The sequence below is a fragment of the Ammospiza caudacuta genome, chromosome 3 (genome assembly GCF_027887145.1).
Source record: "Ammospiza caudacuta isolate bAmmCau1 chromosome 3, bAmmCau1.pri, whole genome shotgun sequence".
Taxonomy (NCBI): Eukaryota; Metazoa; Chordata; class Aves; order Passeriformes; family Passerellidae; genus Ammospiza; species Ammospiza caudacuta.
The window spans coordinates 33,654,895-33,676,600 of NC_080595.1; the positions used below are offsets into that span (position 1 = coordinate 33,654,895).

The 21,706-nt window shown below is 42.8% G+C and overlaps 2 protein-coding genes across 2 annotated transcripts in view; one reads left to right on the plus strand and one right to left on the minus strand.

Moving 5' to 3' along the window:
• The first annotated feature begins 656 nt into the window (after positions 1-656).
• On the plus strand, positions 657-2,978 carry SAYSD1 (SAYSVFN motif domain containing 1). The gene is made up of 2 exons (XM_058802511.1): positions 657-815; positions 894-2,978. Exons 1-2 carry the CDS (start codon positions 657-659, stop codon positions 1,182-1,184), a joined length of 450 nt encoding a protein of 149 aa, XP_058658494.1. The 3' UTR covers positions 1,185-2,978.
• Positions 2,979-5,804: 2,826 nt separating this feature from the next.
• The window catches only part of GLP1R (glucagon like peptide 1 receptor), an 82,417-nt gene continuing 66,515 nt past the window's right edge, over positions 5,805-21,706 (minus strand). The window contains 6 exon segments of the mRNA XM_058801461.1: positions 5,805-5,972; positions 11,002-11,043; positions 11,891-12,029; positions 14,492-14,580; positions 15,284-15,353; positions 19,504-19,564. Of these exon segments, the coding sequence (XP_058657444.1) occupies positions 5,805-5,972; positions 11,002-11,043; positions 11,891-12,029; positions 14,492-14,580; positions 15,284-15,353; positions 19,504-19,564 (569 nt within the window).

Below are 21,706 nucleotides of genomic sequence, written 5' to 3' on the forward strand. Positions count from 1 at the left end.
CCCCTCTTCTTTTTGGTGCCAGCATTAGTCACTGAGGTTGTTCAGCCCAGAAAAGAGCTGGCTTGCGGGAGGCTGAAGAGGGGCACAGCCCACTGCGGTGCTCTCCTCCTCCTGCTCGCTGCCCTGCCCCAGCTGCCCGGCGCTCTGCTAAAACCTCTGCTCCAACACCCAATCAGCTTCTTCTCGCAGGCAACCAGCGACAGGGCAGGAGGGCACAGCCTCAGGCTGCACCAGAGGAGGTTTAGGTTGGCTGGGAGGAGGAATTTCTCCACAAAAGGTCTGATGAGACGCTGGAATGGCCTGCCAGGGAGATGGTGAAGTCACCGTCTCTAGGGGTGTTCAAGAAATGGCTGGACGTGGCATTTAACGCCATCATCTATTTGATTTGGTGTTTGGACAAGGGCGGACTCTAACTCAGAGGTCTTTTCCAAAATAATAATTGTGTGAAAACAAAACACGAGAGGTCTCTGGTGAATTACAGCTTTTCTCCAGAGAGACTCGCCGGCTCTGCTGTCCATCCCGGCCGGCGAGGAAGGACTGACCGCCTGTCTGCGGCTCCCCACGGTGGGACCGACCCCAGCCCCTCTCGCAGCGCCCCGTTCCGCGGCCCCGCCTCTGCCGGGCCGTCACGGGCCTGGCGCAGGCGCGCCTCGGCCATGGCGGCCACCGTGGAGCGGCGCCTCGCCGAGTTCCGTGCCGCCCGCCGCAGCGCTGCCGCCGCTCCGCGCCCAGCCGAGCCGCCGGGAAAGGCCGCGGCTCCGGAGGCCGCCGAGGGACCGCGGGCAGCCGCGGAGGGCCCGGGCGGCGGCGCCCAGGTGAGCGCCGAGGCGGGCGGGGCGGGGGATGCGGCGGCCGGCCGGTGCCTGACGCCGCTCTCCCCGCCGCCTCCGCAGGTCCGGCCCGGCGCGGCGGCCGCTCCGGTGTGGGCGCGTCCGCTGCTGCTGAAGGTGCTGCTGTGGGCCGTGCTGCTGGCGCTGTTCGTGGAGCTGGAGCTCGGGCTGCCCTACTTCGTCCTCTCCCTGCTCTACTGGATGTACGCCGGCACCCGCGGCCCCGCCGAGCGGCGGCCCGGCGAGCTCAGCGCCTACTCTGTCTTCAACCCCGGCTGCGCCGCCATCGCCGGGACGCTGACGGCCGAGCAGCTGGAGCGGGAGCTGCACTACCGGCCCGCCGCGGGCAGCTAGCGCCGGGCCCGGCCGGGACTGCCGCCGCCGCCGCCCTGAGGAAGGGCCGGGGCTCGGGGGAATGAAATGGGGTTTGTTCCTATGCAGAAAAGCACCTGAGCCTTACTGCTGGCCCCGTGTCCCGCGGCGCCGGCCGGTCCCGAATAAAGCCGTAGCAAAGCCTGCGCTCTGGTCTCGTTTCCTGGGGCCCGACAGCTGTTCCGGGGCCCCGAGAGGCACGGCCGTGTCACAGCTGCGGCTGCCAGCGCGTCACCTACACGGCTTCAGCTCCCGAGAGCTTTGCCGCAGGTGACAGACACAAAGGCTGGCGTTTGACGACACCTGCAGTAGAAGGGCCTGCTGGTGCTCTCCCCTGCACCGGCTGGAACCCTCATGGTGAAGAAACAACAAGAAGCAATAGCCATATACCTAAAATAGGCTGCTGCTTTGGTTTGCAGTGGTGTCTTTCACCTGACACAACCATCAGATTATAATTCCCTTTTTGCTTCATATTACAGTTTTCGTAACTGTAAGCTGAAAAATAGTTATTCTTGGCAGGTGTATTTGTATGATCCACTGCTGTTTTTAATATGTAGATCACTGCATTGAGCCAGACGTGCTCAGCAAAGTGGTAGTCACCTCTGCTTAATGTGTGGGAAAAAAACACGGGTGTGGCATTTGAGAACATGCTTTAGTGTTCTAAAACAAGTTCTATGGTGGTGATGCTACATAGACAGCTGGACTTGATCTTTAAGGTCTTTACTAACCATAACAATTTTATGATTAAGTCATCATTCTGAAGAGCAGCTGCTAGAACTTGTGTCTCTGAGGACAGAGTTAAGAAGAAAAGTCACCAGTTGGTCTTTCAAGTCCTGTTCCACTATGTCTTTTATAATTTAACAGTTAAACACATTTTTAAGGCTTTACTCAACACAAGTTTCATCACTGGTTGTAGAAACAAAAGAAAGTGGTGCTTTGAATTTAGCTGGACTAACAAGAGAGTAATAAAGCACATGTAATATGTTAACACTGATAAGCATCTTTCAGTAGCTCTCCACAGCACTCTCACAGTTTTTATCTTGGGCTGTTGTATAAATTCCAAGTCCTGCTATTTCAAGGCAAAACAATTTGTCATTTGCACATATTCTGTCATTCTCCAGTAACTCTCCCCTTCCCCCGAGAGTTTTCAGTATTCTTACTGATTCCTTTTGACTCTATAACATGCTGCATTTTGTATTTGATTAACATATGCTCAGCAGGATCAAACACCACTAGGTAGTGGACACAGTTGCACACATAAAGCACTGTTTCCCTGAAAGAACCACAGAATCTTTCCATTCTTAAAAAGTATTCTAGTAACAGGGTAAAAAGTAGTTAGATGATACTCAAAACACCTGTAAGCAATGGAATTTTGTAAGTTGAAACTTTATTCACAACAATAAAAATAAACATCAACGTAGTGTTTATGGGGAGCTGATAATCTGACATCTTGTACAGTTCTGTGGGTATTTTTTAAAACAAGAAAATACATGCAAATAAATATTAAATATAAGGTAAGATCAATGAAATTATAAAAATTCATAGCAGCAATGCTGCAAATAAAGTTTTCACTTGCTATACGCTCTAGCTGCATTATGTCCAGGTGGATTTATAGACTCTTGTATTTAATGCTTCATGAAACAAGTTACCACAATAAGTGAGCATGAAGCCAAAAGGCACAAGAAATAAAAACTGACACAGTTCATCTCTTCCAGTGCTTTGTGTTGATTTGCTTATTTCATGCTACTCAAATAAATGTACCTTACACATTGTGAAATGGAGATGGCATGAATAACAAAGGCTTGTGAAAGGTCTTACTACTGAAGTAGATAAAGTATGATGGAGAAATTGGCACTGTGGCCTTGCTCAGTTTTTAAATACACAAATACTGTAATTCTGCTTGGTGTTAATTACTTCCACTGAGTTGTTTTGAGAGGGGATTTAAAAAGGTTTGAACTAATGAGAGCTTAATTGGAGGGGGGGGAAAATTTCCTCTGCAGCCTTCTGCTTGGCTAAGACCTCACTTTGTTACCTTACTTTTCTCTTACATTCTAACAAAGCAGAAGCCACCAAGTTAACTGGAGTTATTCCTGTGGGCCCAAAGCCCTCAGTCCACAAATGAGTAGGAGGGACAAGAACAGCTTACTAACTCTAAAGCACATCAAGCTGTTGAATCTTGCTTGTGACAGCAACTAAGTACAGGTTTGTTACCACACATGGAAATGCTCCCTATTCCTATGTCTGTCCTCTTTCATTTGTTACACACCCTTGTTTGTCCAGCACTTCAGTGAGTTAGAACACTTCTGTAACTTCCTGTTATCCCAGCAAAACTATCATCTTGCCAACAGCTGTGCAAGCAGCAGGAACTTTTTTCCCAGGTTTGCACGCAACTAAGCAGGACCAGCATCCACTCTTGAATATTAATCAGTGAAATTATTCCCACCAGTGTGCATTAAGCCACAGCTGTAAAGTGCATCTGTCACCATGCTGCCCTTCCACCTGCCAGTGACAATCTTTAGTACTTTTTTCCTATTCTTAGCACTTCAGGATAGACATTAGAAACATCAAGCATACTCTGTAGATACAGGAAGCTAATTAATTAACTTGCAGGACAGCAGTTAACACCTGCATGTAGTAGACAAGTATTGTACTGATGGTCACACAGCACAGAAGCTAGTTATTAAATATACAGAAGAACCTGAAGTGCTTCATTCCAAAGTCAGCTTTGCAACTGACATTAAGAGAGGGAAGGCCTGGAAGCAGCCTGCAGAGAAGCCAGCATGCTGGAGACACATAAGCCAGCCTGAGAACTGTGGTGGATTTCTGCAAACGTGTCTTTCTCCCTGGAGCTCAATTACTAGCATTAGAGCAGAAGGTGGCAACACATCCTCTTTAATTCAATTCTAACCTCATGATTGCAGAACTAATCCATGCTGTTGGCAATTAGGATTCTAATGCAATGATTAAATAATCCCATGCAAAGCAATCTAGCTTCAGGCAGGAAAGATGCTGAGTTACATCCCAGAATATCCAGTCCACTTTCTTGGTAATAGGGACTGTGAATGCAAGTGCAAAGAGACTTGAGAACAGGGAGGGTTATTTCTGCTGAGTCGTTGTAACTGCTTTGCCATGGAAGTTACTTATTTATTACAAAAATCTGTGAGCAGGGAGGTTTTCAGAGCTTGTCTTTGGCACTTCGCCTCTGTTGTAAAGGGAGCCCAAGTACGAGTAAAGATGTGCAAAGCTTTTTATTAAGCGATGCAACCTATCACATCGGGCTTGTAGAGGTACTTCTGCCTGTCCCCAGCAACTCTTGTCAAGGTCAGGGAGCAAACGCACTACACAGTGCAGATGCAGTCACTGCACGAGCCCTTGTTGCTTTAAACAGACAGAAAAAAGTTCATGGAGTTCAGGATTTTCTGTTTGGAGCTGTTGGTTTTGTTTGGGTTTTTTTTTTTTCCTTTTTGGAATGCCGCTGATGGGAAGCTGGCAGGCGCTGGAGGATGGCAGCCCACCCCGGGAAGGGGGGTGGGAGCTCTCCTTGGTCCTGAACCCGCGCCCTGCGCCAGGGCCACCTCCCGCTCCGCGCGAGGGTGCCGTGTGTCACAGGAGAGAAGGACCGAGGCAGGAGGGGAAACAAAAGTGAGTACACACTGCCAACCAGCGAATCTCTGCAATGAGGAGAGGTCTGCTGAGACCAGCAGTGGCCGCAAGCTGACTTCTTTCTGTGTGCTTGCACCCCCAAGGAGCAGCGTAAAGCTCAGACAAGGAAAGGTTCTCTTGAAACACAAGCCATCACCCCATCCCTGTGAACACCTGTGTGCCCACCAGGTGGGCAGCCTAGCACTGACAGTGCACACAGGGTACATCTCCATCCATGTCAACAGAAATAATGTGCACCTATTCCCAGCAGAGAAGGTACCTCACAGATACTGCATTTTTGTTTTGTTTGGGTTTTTATACTTTTTGAAGCGAACCTTGAAGACGGCATTCAGAAGTGTTCACTACATTACCTGCTGAACATTGACAGACCTTCAGGATGCTGTTCTTCACCTACCCAGAAAACAGATTAGCATATTTTCAACTTTAACTTTGGGAAACCCCTGCTACAAAACTGATTCTTCCCTGAAACACAAGTTGTGTCCCACTAAATTATTTTTTTCTAAAAATGGCGATGGCACCTTACCCTATCGCCAGAAAAGTCTAAATGTATTTTCTGGCAATAATAATATTCTATATCCCTGTAATTTAATCAGTCGATCACTCAGCTCACCCACTCAACAGTAATAAGCCATTGACCCTGTGGTTTCAGACTGGATCAATGCAACACTTAAGTTTTGGACCCCTGGAGGCCTTGTGTGCAAATAGGAAAAAACTCTTTTAACTTACTTTAGACATGACCAATTTTTCCTCTGATGTGTTCATTACATTAGCAGATTGCTTTCCCTAGAAACCTTTGTCCAAAAGGCGGCAGGCGATGAGCAGCACATGCTTAAGTTTCTTGCTGGAGATGGCAAACTTAAGCCACTTGCTTGGGTATTTAAGGGTTTTCAGGTAGATTATACAGTTCATTGTTCTCCATCTGATTCACCTGCAGAAATCTCAGCTGAATGTGGCCTGACAAGTGGCAGCATAGACACTGCTGCCTACTGTGCCCCCACTGCTGATGCTGTTGGCTGGACACTTCAGAGGTTTCATACTGCTGTCTCTCTGGACATACAAGTGTTCCAACCTCCAGCGCTCCCAGCTTTTCCGAAACTCCATCTGAACCTAACAGAAGCAAAGAAGGAAACAAAAGGAATGAATGTAGAACTAATCAGCTCTTTAAATGACTCCATCAGAAAACAGCAAGGATACCACATTACCGAGAAAAACTGGAAGTGCTTTAAACCTGCAATATTATTGCTTCCAATTATCCAATTATCTCATTAATCCATTATAGGCCATTCCACATTTAAAATAATGATGACATTCACTTTTACTTGTAGAAAAAAAAGCTCTTCTATGCACCAGAAAATCTTACCTTCATTATTTTGCTCTAAATGTATTCACCTGCAATACTGATTGGACTCTATGCCTTACCAGGACTAACAATTAAACTGACTTTGCTTATCAGCCATGAAACAGCTGAAAAGACTGACTTTCTGCTCAATATTGCACCACAGGTATTCTTAGGAGTTCTAACTTTTGGTTTGATTTAAACATTATTATGTCCTGGATTATTTTTGTTCTTTGAATATTTATGTGGGTTCTTTTTATTTCATACAAAAACCGTATGCCTATTCAGAATTGAAAACAACAATTAAGCAAGTTAGAGACTGAACTTGTTCCCCTTTAAAACAGCAATTACAGTTTCTCATTCCAGACACTAGCTTTTCTTGAAGCTACGAAGTATGCTCATCTAGTCACAGGTTCTGGGTCAAACTGTGTAACCTCTGCACAGGTTTGGAAGTTTATCCAGGATTGTGTAACTGCTAAACAAGAACAGAATTAGATCTTCCTGTTCCACAGGCAAAGTTCTTGCCACTTGGCTGAAGTAAGAACCTCCATTAGCTTTTAACACATAAGGCAGAGGACATAAAATTTCACACTTGTTACTCTAGATAAAGGCAGGAGTGTAACCACAGTAATAAGTTCATTATGGTGTGTACTTCAGCCCGGAAATAAGTTCACTGTAGGTGGGTCACTTAAGGGAGCCTTCTCTGGAAAGATGCTTTTTCTTTTATTTTAGGGTCTCATACTGAGTACCAAGAGACTAAGTAGGTTGATGGCAGTTTCAGCACAGGTTTGTCATCATGCCCAGGCTGTTGAAACCTTCATATTCTGAGGGAAACCTCCTAGGGAACCAGCTGCTGTATGTCTGCTTTCCTTGCTTGAGAAAGACTGAATTTGAGAGGAACTCCTAAAAAAGGAGCAAAGCCTTACAAAACTAATTGTCTTCCCCTGGTGGGTGCCTCTGTCAGGGCTTGTCAGCTCTGGCCTACAGCCCTTGTACTGAATGTCCTGGTGGAACCAGCTGCATCTCTGTGTTTCTGACAATCTGTCAGAATTCAGAATCTAACCTCCACTGTCACGACCAGATGGGTCAGAAGGAAAGATACTGAGACAGATGCTTGTATTCTACCATGGTAAGGGGAGTTTGTTGTGTCAAAAGGTGCACAAAGACACAAAGAAAGACAGTGTGTCTGGGAGAGCTTGGCATAGAACAATGAGGGAAAATGGTAAGACAAAGGCAGAAATGCAGGAACTGCAAGTGTCTGCAGGAAAGTAATTGACCATATTACTGTTCCAGTACTTGGCATCTTTTGTGGGCATGGAAGCATAAGGCAGCACTGGGAAAAAGCTGTTGTAGGCATTTACTGGCAAATCCTGAATGAAAGCATGACTGTAGTGACTGGCTGAGTAAGTAAATGAGCAATAGGTACCTTTAGGTCAGTCAAAGGGAGGAAATGAGTCTTTACTCCAGCTGGACATGACAGGCTTGAGCTATGATACAAACAGCCTGCAAAACCGAGATAAAGTGAATGGAAGACCTGAACAAAAGACTGTAGGAATGGGTCTGTCTTAGGAACAGATATGACTGGCATAATATCAGTTATCAGGAGTTTTCTCTCCAGGGGTTAGGAAGAGGGTAGGGAGCAGGTCTGCTGCCTGTGTGGAATTGAGTTTTTGCCTAAATGGCTTTGAATGTATAAGCAAGGGAATTAAGTAAGACTGATTTTGCAGAGGCAGTTCCTGAGCACAGAAGTAGATCTACAGATCTTTCAGCAAAATGCTTATCCTACTAACTTTCCTTTGTTGATAAGATTCCCCAGAAATAAGCTATACAGGAAAATGATACCAAGAACAAAGCCCCCATGATGTGCTGACATTGGCTGGGGTAGAGTTAATTTTCTTCACAGCAGCCAGTATGGGGCTGTGTTTTGCATTTGTGCTGGAAACAGTGTTGGCAATTATAGAGATGCTTTTGTTATTGCTGAGCAGGACTTGCACAGTGCCAAAGCCTTTTCAGCTTCTCATCCCACCCTGACAGCAGGCAGGCTGGAGGTGTGCAGGAATTTGGGAGGACACCTGCTTGCCAGTGGGAAGTAGTAAATGAATTCCACATTTTGCTCTGTTTTACTTGTTAAATTGTCTTTAACTCGACCCAAGAGTTTTCTCACTTTTATTCCTTCAATTCGCTTCCCCATCCCACCAAACTGGAATGAGCAAGTGGCTGCACAGTGCGTAGTTGCTGGAGGTTAAACCATGACATGTGAGACAGGGGAAGAAAAATTTTTACATAGAGTATTTTAAAAGAAAAAGGAAAGAGGGGGGGACAACTTGAAAAAGATGGTCATGGAGGTTAAGGCTGGAGAAGATCTCTCACAGAGAGCTCTTGATTGAGCTTTATGCACCTAATGGAGAAGGAAGTTGACAGTGTAGCAATGAATCTGGAATCTAATTATAAAAAATCCCTAAATTTTGGCAAAAAATATCTCAGCAAATGATAATGAAAGGAAAGCAGATCTAAAATGGGATGGAACTAAGCTGATGGAAGAGTTTAATTAATAGTCTGTATAGAGAATGAAAAGAAATTAAAATCAAAAGGAAGGATTGGCCAGTATTTAAAGAACTCAGAAGTCCTGGCACCAGGACAGATTCTTTAAAGTAGAAGAGATTGAATTGTACTTCCATTGTGACAAGGCAAAAAGGAGAACCAAGGCTACAGAGAATGAAATCTGAACCATCTTCAACTAAGTGGTGGAAAAAGGCAACACCTCTGTGGCTTAAAGTATTTCTTACAGAAAGCAGCACTAACAGCAGAAAAACTGGTCATATTAAGCCTGGCTCATTTTTCAAAGAACATTGGTGGTAACAGGCAACCTCAATGAGACACTACTGTTGGCTTCAGAGCAAGTTCAGAGAAAATCCAGAATCTTTCAGACAAAGTAAGACTGAAATATGAGCAAATTCTATTTTTTTTAAGAAGTAGATACTAGAAAAGGACATTAATATCACTTCTATCTTCATTTCTACTATTGATCTGTGCATCAAGACTTGCAAGGAACTTTCCTTCTGTATGGTTAAAGAAAAAGGAGTCAATGAGTCACAAACAAAAATAAAATGCAGACCACACTGCAAACAAGGATTGTCTTTGGACAAATACAGTGTGTCAGAAAACAGCTTCTCATTTAGCTGAGGAAAAGAATTCTCATCTACTTTAGAACAGACTTTACTTAACCAAATTCCTTTACAAAAAATTTTTTTAATGGACACTGATGACCAGGCTTCACAAAATCCTACTCCCACTCTTTGAACAAGAGTTGAAACAAGCAAAATAATTTATACTGGATTGTCAGTGAAGCTGAACTCATTGTGTTTAGGCTTTATGAACTACATTACAAAGGCAAGAGAATTATAGTAACAAGAGATTTGGAGCATTTCTTAGGAACACAGGTAAGCTATTACAGGTAAGCTCCCTCAAATGAAACAACGGTGCCTGTTTGAGAGCTTGTAATAAAGTTTGGATTATGATGTAACTTTGCTGTTATTTCATGTGAAGGAAGTTATTGAGCATTACACATGAGAGGCTTGGCTGCAGCTGCACAAGGGATGTGTGAGCAAACACCAAGGTGAATCACAAGAAATACACGATCCACCAGCAGACAGTGCTGCATCTCAGGACTGAAGCACACCTGTAAAGCCATACAAGCAATCTGAAACAAATATTCTCTAATTCATGACACACAGCAAATGACATTCATTCCCAACAGCAAAGCCTGCTGCTACTCACCTCTGATTTTGGTAAGCAGTACAATTAATAGATTATTCACTTTGATAAAATCTTACTCACAACCTAGAAAACTGAGCAGACTCCTGAAAGGCTTAATTCAGAATGCCTGTTGCTTTCCTGTTGACTCCAGCCTGGCCATAATGATAGAAATAGTACATTCTTCTACTGATTCCAATTCCCTGATGAGGCCTGTCTCTCAATAAGTGATCTTGAATAGCCACGTCATAGTTAAAAGTAGATTTATTGTGAGTGTAAAACATATTGATGTGCATTTAATTTAGTAATGTAGTGACTAAATGAGTAGTGTTTACTACCCTTACAAACCTGGCTGCCAAATGAATGAGTAATAATCACTTAGAAGGTAACACGAGACTCCTGCAATACTGAAACAGAACAATACCCTTTCCCACTACAGGGCTGGGATTCAGCAGAAACCACAGAAGATGGTACTTGCAATCAATTAACTCAAAGCTAAAGGTTCACTTCTTCTGGGTCTGTGAGTTTACCACTCTGTGAGGTTCAGTGTTAATGAGAGAGTTACAATGCATTCAAGCAGCCGGGCCACGGGGAAACCAAATGAAACCAAACTGTACAGCAGTGGCCATGAGGATTCTCCAACTTCACCAGCAAGCTGATCTGAGTTCATAGAATAAAATGGGCTCCACTCCCCCATTCACAAAAACAAGCAAATAAAAAGCAAGTAAAAGCAAAACAAGCAATTAAAATAAGACAGATTAAGAGCAGCTGTAGTTCTTAATCAAAGAATGCACCAGTGCAAACTACACAACTGTAAGAAAGACTGTGAGATTCCAAATCTACAAACAGTGACTGTAAATTATACTGCCTGAATTCCTTCCAAACACATTTGTCTGATGAGTTATCCCACAGAGCTGTGCAGGGAAGGCTCTGTAAAACAAAAAGTCCTGAACAAGGACAATTTAGCAGTTCAAGACCATTTTCAATTTCCTTTTCCTATACTGTATGCTGATAAGGCAAATTGGAACAAAATAGTATCTCTCTTACCTCATTATTGATGAAACAGTAAAGAATTGCAACCATCAGCCCCTGAAATCAACAAAAACCAGAACAGTGAGCAGAGCAGTTTCCTCACTTTGCCAAACTCAGTTGCAAAGGGCTAGAGGCTCCACACTGACATGTCCAGGGTAAGACTGAAAAGTGGACAATCCTTGGTCCCTGTCAACTCTGATGGCAGAGCAGAGGTTTGACCAAACTATGTCTCAAAGCACATGATCTTAGGAAAAAGGAGTTGTTGTTTTCTTCAATCTGTTATTTTTGTCTAGTGATTTCTTTCCCCTTCTTCTGTACAAAGCAAAGGTTTCAAGTCTTAAACACTTCATAAGGGAGTAATTCACAGTGGCCTTAAATATAGCTCTGTGCTTGATAAACACGGAATGAGTAAGTGTGCAGGGAAACAGAATAATGATTTCCTTACAGAAGGATACTCATTTGAAATGGCTTTACCTAAGGGAACAGTTAAATAAAGATCACAATAAGCCTATGCCCTCCTCACACACAGTTACAGCTGGAGACAGCTATCTCTCGCAGTACAGATTTTCCAAGGAGCATCAGAAACACTGGAGAAAGCACAAAATGTGCTTTCAGCAACACCACTGTACAATTACAGGAAATCACAGACAATTTTGTTATTGCCCTGAGGTGAACCATAGGAAATAAATATTAATATGTGGACAGGAATACCAGCTTACTGTAGTAAAATTGGCTGTTAAAAATTAGTCCTTACACTTTCCCTTCCACTGTCACAATCCTATAACATCCAGTGCTAAACTGAGAAATATAAGGAACATAAGCATGCAATGAATGAAAGAGAAAGCAGGTCCTCAAATAGCAGTTAAAAAAGATCTTATGCCCATGGGCACACGGTGAGTGCTACCTGGAAGGAAGCAAAGGAGAGCTCAGTAAAAAGCTTCACGAAGCGCAGCATCCCTCTGGCATGCTCGTCAGTAATGAAGGCAAAGATGACCTCATGGGTCCCCAGCAGTGGGATCAGAGTCAGCGTAGACTTGGCCAACCTAAGATTACAAAGCAATTAAAGATTCATCAGTGCCACTGAATTGCTGATCCAAATAATCCCTGGGAGTCACCCCTTCTGCATTGTTTCTGACAGAGTTTCAACTTTCTTAAGTCACTGCACCACTTTGTGATGCAGGGTCCTCTTCCAGAGGCTGCAGGATAAAAACCTCCTCAAAATAACTTTAGTAAGTTCCTACAAGTTTTAACCTCCCCTACCACTTCACTGCAGACCATTTATTGGTGACAGCAAAGCTCTATCCAGTTACTGGCTGTATTTCACCTGAAAATCTTCCAAACTCAGTAAGAAGCTGTGTGCTTCCTTGTACCTGTGATGTCTTTCTTTTGTATTCTTTTCTCCACCTGTAATTGGGAAAGATGACCAAAACCTACTTTCTTGATGACATGAAAGACATAATCTATCAATTATTGGAATATTCCTTCCCACCTCTGTGGGTGTGTTAAATCTTCTAAACATTGTAACTATATGTAACTGCAGAACACTTTGTCAAAGCAATCAAACTGTCTTAAAATGAGTGATGGCAAGTTCAAAGACAGAGCTAGCAAAGGATGAAAGACAAACCAATCTGAAAGAAATGATTCTTCACTTGTGAGACAGTTCAAGATACACAACCACAGGAAAAAATTCACAAGAATGATCCGTAACTCTCTTCTGATGGACATACATGTCAGCTACCCAGCAGGATAGTGAAAGATGCATGGGGATCACGTGGGAGCTTCCTGGGCCACAAAACTCACCCACATCTCACAACAACCTGTCTTGAGACAAGTCAGTACATACAAAATCACTCAATCAGCAGGGCTGTCAGACCTTTGTAGCTCTTGTGTGCCTGAGGGCTACTGGCTGCTATTCTGAATTATGTCAGCATTCAGGTTGGAAGGCACCTCTGGAAGACTCTAGCCCAACTCCAGTTCACAGCAGGTTACTCAAGGCTGTATCCAGCCAAGTTTTGAGTATCTCCAAGGTCCTCCAAAGCCCCTCTGGACCTCTCTTTCAGCATCAGACCACTCTGACTGTGAATTTATTTTCTCCTGACATGCAAGGGTAATTTCTCTTTCTATAACTTGTGACCTTTGCCCCTGTCCTTTCACTGTGACCTTCTGAAAATACTCAATTTTCTGTACAAGTGGGCATGGAATCAAAGCCTCCAGCTCCAACAAGTCCTCATCTTTGATTTGAACTCTCAAGACACATTAAGATTTCCAAAATTTCATGTGAGGTAAAGAAGGTAGGTAACACACCCGTCAACTCACACAGATAAGAAATCACCAAAATATATGCTGTGTCTTGTTTAGAAGACTGCAGCATTGAAATACCCAATGTAACAGCAGCAGTCCAGATACCACAGCATGTAGCTCCGCACTTCAAAAGCTAACTTTTTATTCTTACATTGTTTTCCAGACTGCAGTACAAATGTCAAGATGGACAAATGAAGGATGCAACCATGAATCTTAGCAAGGGGATTAAATAACAGGGAGAATACAGACAAGGATAGACTGACTACAAACCAAAAATTGAATTTATATGTGATAGCCCTGACATTTCTCTTGAAATATCTCACGCATTCAAGATTGAAAGTTTTCCCAATAACAACTGGCAAGGAGCAAAACAAGGAGCAAAACTCAAACTGATCCCATCTTATCCTACTGGAAGTGAAAGCTTTTATTTCTATCAGCTCATATTTTTATGTTCAAATTAGAATAAGATAGGATATTTCAGCTGGGAGGAACCTATGACAACCACCTGTTCAGAACTTAAAGCAAGTTCTTAAGGGCACTGTCCAAATGCCTCTTAAGCACTGACAGGTTTGGGGCACTGACCACCTCTCTAGGAAGCCTGTTCCAGGGTTTGAGCATCCTCTCAGTAAAGACATGTTTCCTGATGCCAATCTGAACCTCCTCCCTCGGTGCAGCTGTGAACCATTCCCACATGTCCTATGATATCCTGGAGAAGAGCTCAGCACCTCCCTCTCTACTTCAACTCCTCAGAGGGCTGTAGAAGGGAACAAGGTCATCCCTCAGAGCCCTTTCCTCCAAACCAGGCAGGTCAGAAGTCCTCAGCCACTCCGCACAGGACACTCCTTCCAGCCCTTACACCAGCTGCCCTCCTCTGGGTGATTTCAAGGACTCTAACATTCAGTACTTGCATGTGCTGCAGGTATTTTAAAAATAACTGCTTACTTAATATTCCTTCAGTCTAATGGAAGACTGTAGAGTGACAGTGATCTAGCCTTCTGTTTATAGCACAGGTGAAATACCTGCCCTGGTTTCCCTGAGACTTTTCTGTGGGCTGACTGTCCAAGCAGTTACTAATGCATGACACCATACCTGTGCATTACTCAAGGGTCTTTAACCACCTTGGTCAACCCACTCCTTTCACATTTGCCCTTGTCTGCTTCTATTCTGATGAGCACGAAAAGCATCAGACCACCTTAAGACATACCTGCATTTTATGTCAGTTTTGCACATCAAATTAGCCTGAAGTTTGGAGATGATGATGCATATAACTCTGATGAAGATGAGGAAATTCACCTGGAAAAATGGAAGAAGAATTTATATCACCATCAATAAACCCATGTGCATAAGTACTCAAAAAGGCTGGTTTGTGTATGCATGTGTAGCTCTCTGTGCATCCTGCTATGAAGCAGCTGCAGAATTTGCCACAGAACTCAACTCCTTGCCAAGGAATTGTGGTCTAAATGTGAATGCACAAGCCACCCTTTAAAAACACAGGTACTTCATTACACAAAGCAGGGGACCCCAGTTACTCTCTGGGGAGTGAGACACAGCAAAGGTGTGGCGCATTTGCCCTGGCTGGAGTTGTGAGCCTGGCACAGTATTGTGCCTGCAGAATATTTCTACACAATGCCACACATTTTGCAGCTCTTTTGTAGCTCAGTATTTGAAATAGTATCCTTGGTCTCCCTGAACTACCTTCCACACCTCCTGCTCACAGGGGAGTTAATGGGGCTGCTGCAGCATGCTGTTCTGTTATCATGTCCTGCCACTACAACACGGCAGCTTGTGGCCAAATTAAAGAAACAAAATGCTAGTCTGGAATTTCAGTGACAGAAACCAACTTGGCTTCATAAAATCACATTTCTGAATGAAAATGTCAACAGCCTCAAAGGTTATTAGCCTTTGGAGATGCACAATGGCCACATGTGCATCTTTGTACCATATTGTGCTGTTCTCAGGGAAATGTACCATCTCACAGCACACGTCTCAGACTCACCCCAATGGCAATGAGAATGGGCAGTCTGATGATCAACCAGTAATTCATGTTATAGTTTCTGGTCCAGCAACTAGGAGGACAGAAAAAAAAAGGAGATGAAGGAAAAGTTTCAGTACATTACTAAAATCTCTTTCTTTTCATTCTGTTCCAGCAATGCAGATGGAAAACAATATTAAGGACTAGATACCAGGAAAGCACATCATGCTGACATGGAAACAGATGCAGCTGCTTCTCAGAAACACTGAATGCTCTGTACTATTGCAGCTATCATAATCAAGCTGGATACTACTCACTGGCCTTTCTTACCCACTAATGGCTAGCTCTCCTCCACAATTTGCTATGAATTATCATCCATTAATTGTGAAGATTTACTCCATTAAAACCAAGGTCAAATTTGTCATTTGGCTGAAAGAAGAAACGGGGGGAATCTGTTTGAGTCTGAGCTTTCCGCTGTCATTCTTAGCTTCCTCATCCTGCACTATTTTTTATTATTCTTCAGTCTCCAATGTCAGATCATCTTATTTAATTGCTTGCTAGTTTTTATCCCATTACTTACCATCATTATTGTCATAACAATATTGAGATCAGTCATCTATTTTATCTGTCCTTATTTTCAAAAAGGAGTTACTAATTTCAACCATGGGAAAGCAATTGCAGCTGCAAACTCCAGCTCTTTTGGTGCATATGCACAAGGTTTCAGGCCCACCAGGAGTTTTAAAAATTATAAACAAGTAAAATCAAAAATGGGAGCAACAGTTCCTAACTTTTGCTGACCTGAGCCCTCTGCCAAGTAAGTAGCATGCTGCAACAATATAATACTTCATTTACTGCACGAGTCTCATTTAAGCTTTCAAAATTCCTGTCTCCCTAAGCAATATGGGAGAAAAATGACAAGAAGAGTCACAGCAGCCACAGTTTGGGATCACTGGTCTGAAGCGAACCTTAAACTGAGGGTTTGTACATCTAGTTCCTTTCCTCTGGCCACAGCCAGCCACCCCCACTGCTCAGTGGGCAATGTCTGTGTAGGACGGCCCAGGTGTTAGGGCAGTGCTCATGTCTCACTTGGCTTGCTCCTGCAGTGACAGCATTCTTAATATTTCTGTGAAATTACTTTGTTAGCCTCTTGCTCAGCATTACTCAGAAGCAGCAGACACCAGTAAAGACAGCAGTTTACTGAGCTACGCAGAGTAGGAAACAGACCACGAAACAGCACTACATAAAACATAGATTCCTTCCCAAAAAAAGTTTCTCTTCAGCTCCAAATCTGTTCTGCCAAGACATACATATACACAATTTTCCCTAAGGCTTCTTAGAAGACCTGTGAACGTTCATCTTGAGTGATGCTGGTGGAGCTGAAACCCTCCCCAGCCTTGTAGTGGGACAGTCTAAGAGCAAAGAGCAAACCATGCAGCACGGGGAGGGTTCCATGCTACAAGCATGCACCCACATGTGCTCACTTACTAGAGAGGGAAGCGCAACAGCTCGGCTGTGGCAAGTCCACATTCCCTTGCAGGGACTGCAAGTCCAAGAAGGGCTTGAGATATTATTTTTCCTTCAATTTCAGTTGAATGTGTACAAAGAGCATATTATTGCCACCAGCAGCTCTACAGCCTCCAATTCAATTGCATTTTAGGTATTGGGCAAAAAAGGTGTGCAGGCTGTGTGCAGTGTACCTGAGCCAGAATCTCAGCTACAGAACTTCTTAATTGGTACACGAGTGGGAGCCAGCTTCATGGAAATTTTTTTTATCTGAACACCTCAAGACTGATGGGATAATAAGCATAGCTGGAAGTTGAGTTCCAATTTTCTCACCAGCTGCAGTAGATGCCGAGGTAATTAAAAAAAATCTTCATAATAACAGAGGCTGAGAACAATTCTTTACATTAACTCTGCTACGTTTCTGTGTTAATTTGCTTCCTGTGGCACACATCAATTTTAGCTACCTTTAAATTTATACAAATATGTGCAATAAAAAAACCATTACAGGTCAATTAAGGTGTCATGGCTATTAAAGCATCCACAAAATAAAACTGGTATATCTCTACATGACTTCTGGCCCATCTGTGCTTTGTGTGATTGCCACACTGATAAATGCACCAATATCTATTGTGCTTAGGATCTATCCCTACAGTTTGCTCAGCACCTCTCAGAAGATGCTTGGCAACTAATAGCCTCAGACTCATGAATGGAGAATTTGTCCAATGAAAAAAATGCTAGTGGGATGTTTCTGCCTTTGCTTACCAATCCAGTATTCTCCTTCTAGAAGTGAAAACACTGAATTTTAACCTTGAATTGCTACAGGTGAATGGGAAAAAAAAAGATTGAAGGCTGACTGTTTTGCTCCCATACTTAATTGCAGACAGAAGCAAAAATGTGTAAGTATCAGCTTTTTAGGCACAGTCTAATAACTAAGAACAACAGCTTGCCTTTAATTGTATTTGTAATCTAGACAAAATATTTTTTAATAGTTCACTTTTAAAAACACTAATTGTGTTCTAAAGGAGTTTATACTTGCACATGTAAGGAAAGAAGGCAGTGTGCAACCAACCAAGTCTTGCAGGCTTCAGTCCTTTACTCAAAGGCTACATTCACAGGACTGCCTCAGATTCCTAGCCCTGACCACATTTATTTCCTGTTATTCTTCATAGCCAGGGAAGTAGTTAAATCACAAATGAAATTTACAGCCCACTGCATGGTGACAGAGCTATGGCAAACAGCATGAAAGATATCCCTGGCTAATCCAGCAAATGCCTGCCTAAGGCACAGAACTCTTGCCTTTCAGAGCAGCTGCTGCATGTAGTTATTTATTGCTGTATTTTACAAATATTTAGACAACATTTAGAAAATTCAATAATGTGCAAAATTGCCCCTTTTAAGGTCTGCTGAAGGCAGTGAATGACAGTTTTCCTTAATAGAAAAAATAAATCAGCTCTGAGCACCACATAATGTGGGAGGCTCAGCATGAGCACTTTGAATACATTTTCTACATCAATGGGAAGATATGCCCATGGAACATCGCCTGTTCAGAGGCTGCATGGTCTCTACACCTATTCTGATAATTTCAACAAAACTTGCAGTACATCAGTGCAGCCACAATTCTTGCTAAGACTATCATCACGTCAACACTGAAAAGGAAAGTCAAAAAATCCTAGCATTGCTTTAACCAGAAAAGGCAGATTTGACTGAACTGGTGCAGTACTATGAGGAACACACACACAAAAAAATATTGGTTCTTAATAATCAGAAACACCAGAAAACAGTTTGGGGGTGGCTCTGACTAAACTGAATTTTCACATTGCAGCAACTCTTCAATAATAATTGTGTCTGGGAATTAAAAAAAAAAAGAAAAAAATAAAAGGATCCTCTACAAAAGTCTTGGCTGAGTAGTGTGGAAACTAAGTAAGAGGAAAACCCATTAAATAAAAAAAAAATTAAAATAAAAATGAAAGAACACAAATTTATTTCTTTTCACACAGAAAACTACCCAAATATTTCTAGGCAGCCACTATCTCTAAAAAGAAGCCATTTTCCTCACTTAAAAAAAACAAACCAACAAACAAACAAAAAAAATCCAACAAGTTACAGTGCTATTTATAAAACAGCTATTTATAAAGCATATACAAAGGTAATTTTTTCCAGAACAGCCATCATGGTAAAAAAGCACAAAAAGTATTTTGTGTTTTACAGCAGTCTTGTGCGTGACATAGTTGACTTCAGCAAGACTAATGTAAGCAGACAGAGAATGTGCCTTTATTTTAGGAAAACCTAAATAATGGGAGCTTAAACAAGAAAAGGCAATCACTTCTCTGCTGCTAGGCATAGGCTAATCACTACAAATTGCAGGCAGAATCCTGTGGGAGGCTGCTGTCTTCTTCTGAAACAACTGTAAAGGCTACTGCCAAAGGCACAGTATCAGGAGTGGTCTTGGTTAGGTAGGATGACTGCTAGTGTTGATACTATAAGTACAGAAAAACAAAACATACCTTTCCTTGACCTGAAAAAGAATAGATTCATTCAGACATCCAGAAAATTCTGATCAGAAAAAAACATATTCTCCTTTCTGAAATGTTATGCAAGACCTTCAGACAAAACAGAAGCAATTATGTGAGTTTTCAGCACATTGCCAAAGCAAACCACGCTGAACAGAAAGCAAACAGTGACCTGCTGGTGCACACATACAGCACAAATGAGACAGCTATAAAAATCAGAACTAAACCAACCCCTCATCTTCATAAAGGTACTTGACAGTTCCCCAGAGGATAACAAACAGCATTGGCACACCTGAAAAGAGAGACAAGGCTGACATTGACATTGAGACTGGGAAAAAAGTGACAGAAGGACAACTCCCTCTGCCTCCCCCCAACAGGATTAACTGGTGTCAGGATTGCAGCTCCCATCCTATATAGATTGCCATGAACACTAGGCTCCCACCCAGCTCTCAACAGGCATGAAAAATGAACAACATAAGTGCCCCATAACAGGCATTCACCACTTTTTCTGTGGATTTTTTCACAGACAGGCCAAGGGAATTAAATTTTTGGAAGCTCTACTAGCCTCTGCACTCATGCTAGAGAAGGGTGCAGTGTGCTCTGACCAAGACCTTTGTGTCTAAATTTCTGCTTGTGGGTCACTGTACTCAAGCAGGACCAAGTTCAGGCTGTGTACTGGCGCCAAGGCTGGAGCACACCCAGCCCCAGATGCCCCCCGTGGCAGAGGGAGGGTGGGCACCCTCAGCAAGTGTCCTGCCCCACAGAGAAGTGCCAGTTCTGGCTGTGGCACTGGTGTGCACTCGAGTGGCTGCAGCAAAGCCAGCAGAGGAAGGTGGCAGGGAGGAGAGGCTTGGCCCTGCCCTCACCTGACAGCGCATCTGGGCTGGAAAGGGCAGAGACAAGCCAGGTGGGCTGGCACTCATTACCTGCTTTACAGCATCAAAAGCTCTCTAATTAACTTCTCTCATTTATGAAGAACCTAGGTCATTAAAAATAATTTTCAAGTGCACCTACCAACCAATACTCAGTACAGAGAATGATAAAAATGCACACAAGGAAGGAAAGCAGGTTGTGAGTGAAAAGGCACGATGAGGAATTTCTGCTTAAGGACAGATCAAGATGGTTGAATTCCTCCTTGGACAGTGTCTGATGCTGCATGTGCATTGTATAGAAAAAGCAACATTTACCATACTTTGGTACTTTATTCTTAAGAATCAGTAAAGTCAGGGATGGTAAGAAGATCAGGCTGCAGCATTAAGTTCTGCACAGGGCAAATCCACAGTTTGTGGCAGCAGAAGTCATAGGGAAATTGATCATCCCCCACAGTCTGAGCACCTCAAGCACTATCTTTATTGGGTATTATCAGTAAAAAACCTTCACTTTTCTTGCGTTGTAGAATTTCTCTGCTATCAGAACAGCTAAACACTACAGACACAGAATAATAATATTCTCTTTAATCAGTTACTTAAAAAAAAAGAAAAGAGGGAGAACAAAGAGCAGCATGGAAAAAATACCAATAATTAGAATAATAGCAAAGATAATGAACTGAGTAGAGATTATTTGGGCAAATAGCTATCATGTTCCATGGATTTACTTGATATTGAGAATACACAGTATTTTGGGAACAAAGTTACCAAAAACTGTATGCTGCCTTGATAGTCATATAGAGAGATTAAGAACGGGCTCACTGCACATCACTTCAAAATCAAATGAGACTTTGATTCACAGAAATGATGTACAGTTTGAATTATTTCTTTCTTGACTTTGCTGAGCATTAAGACATCTTAATATGAAACTTACAGGATAAGACACAAACACCGACAGCACTAAGGCTGTATGTCAGTGGATATATCATTTGATAGATCAAGAGATAATAATGATTTGTGGGTATCTCAGTCTCCTAGATACATCAGAAATCTCTCCATGTTTAATCAAATCACTCGACATTTAAATTGAGAACCTATTATTAATACTATATTTCAAAAGAGCCTAACTAGAGTGAGGCTGATATAAGAGAATTGCATCAGCTATGCAAATATTATACAAATTAATAGGCAGCAAGTATAAAGCAACTTGTTCAACATTCTCTGCCCACTCCCACTTGTGATGCACACCACTGGTGTCTTGGTATTGCAGCACCATCAGTCACACTATTTTCCATGCTGGCAATGCACATTTTAGTCTGAGACACCCAAGACTTGACAGCGCACACATGAATTTGCACTAATGTTCAAAACTTACTGCATGGATACTACCTGACATCTGCCAAATTCACAAAGACTTGTCCTGAGAAACTGACTGCTCTGGAAACTGTCTGGGATACAGCAGATGGGAACACATGCAGTTTTCCAAAGCCCTAGTGAAGATCTAAAGAGGAGACTGCCCCAAGAACATTCCCTGTAGAAGTTATTCCATCACAGCAAAAGAGCAAATC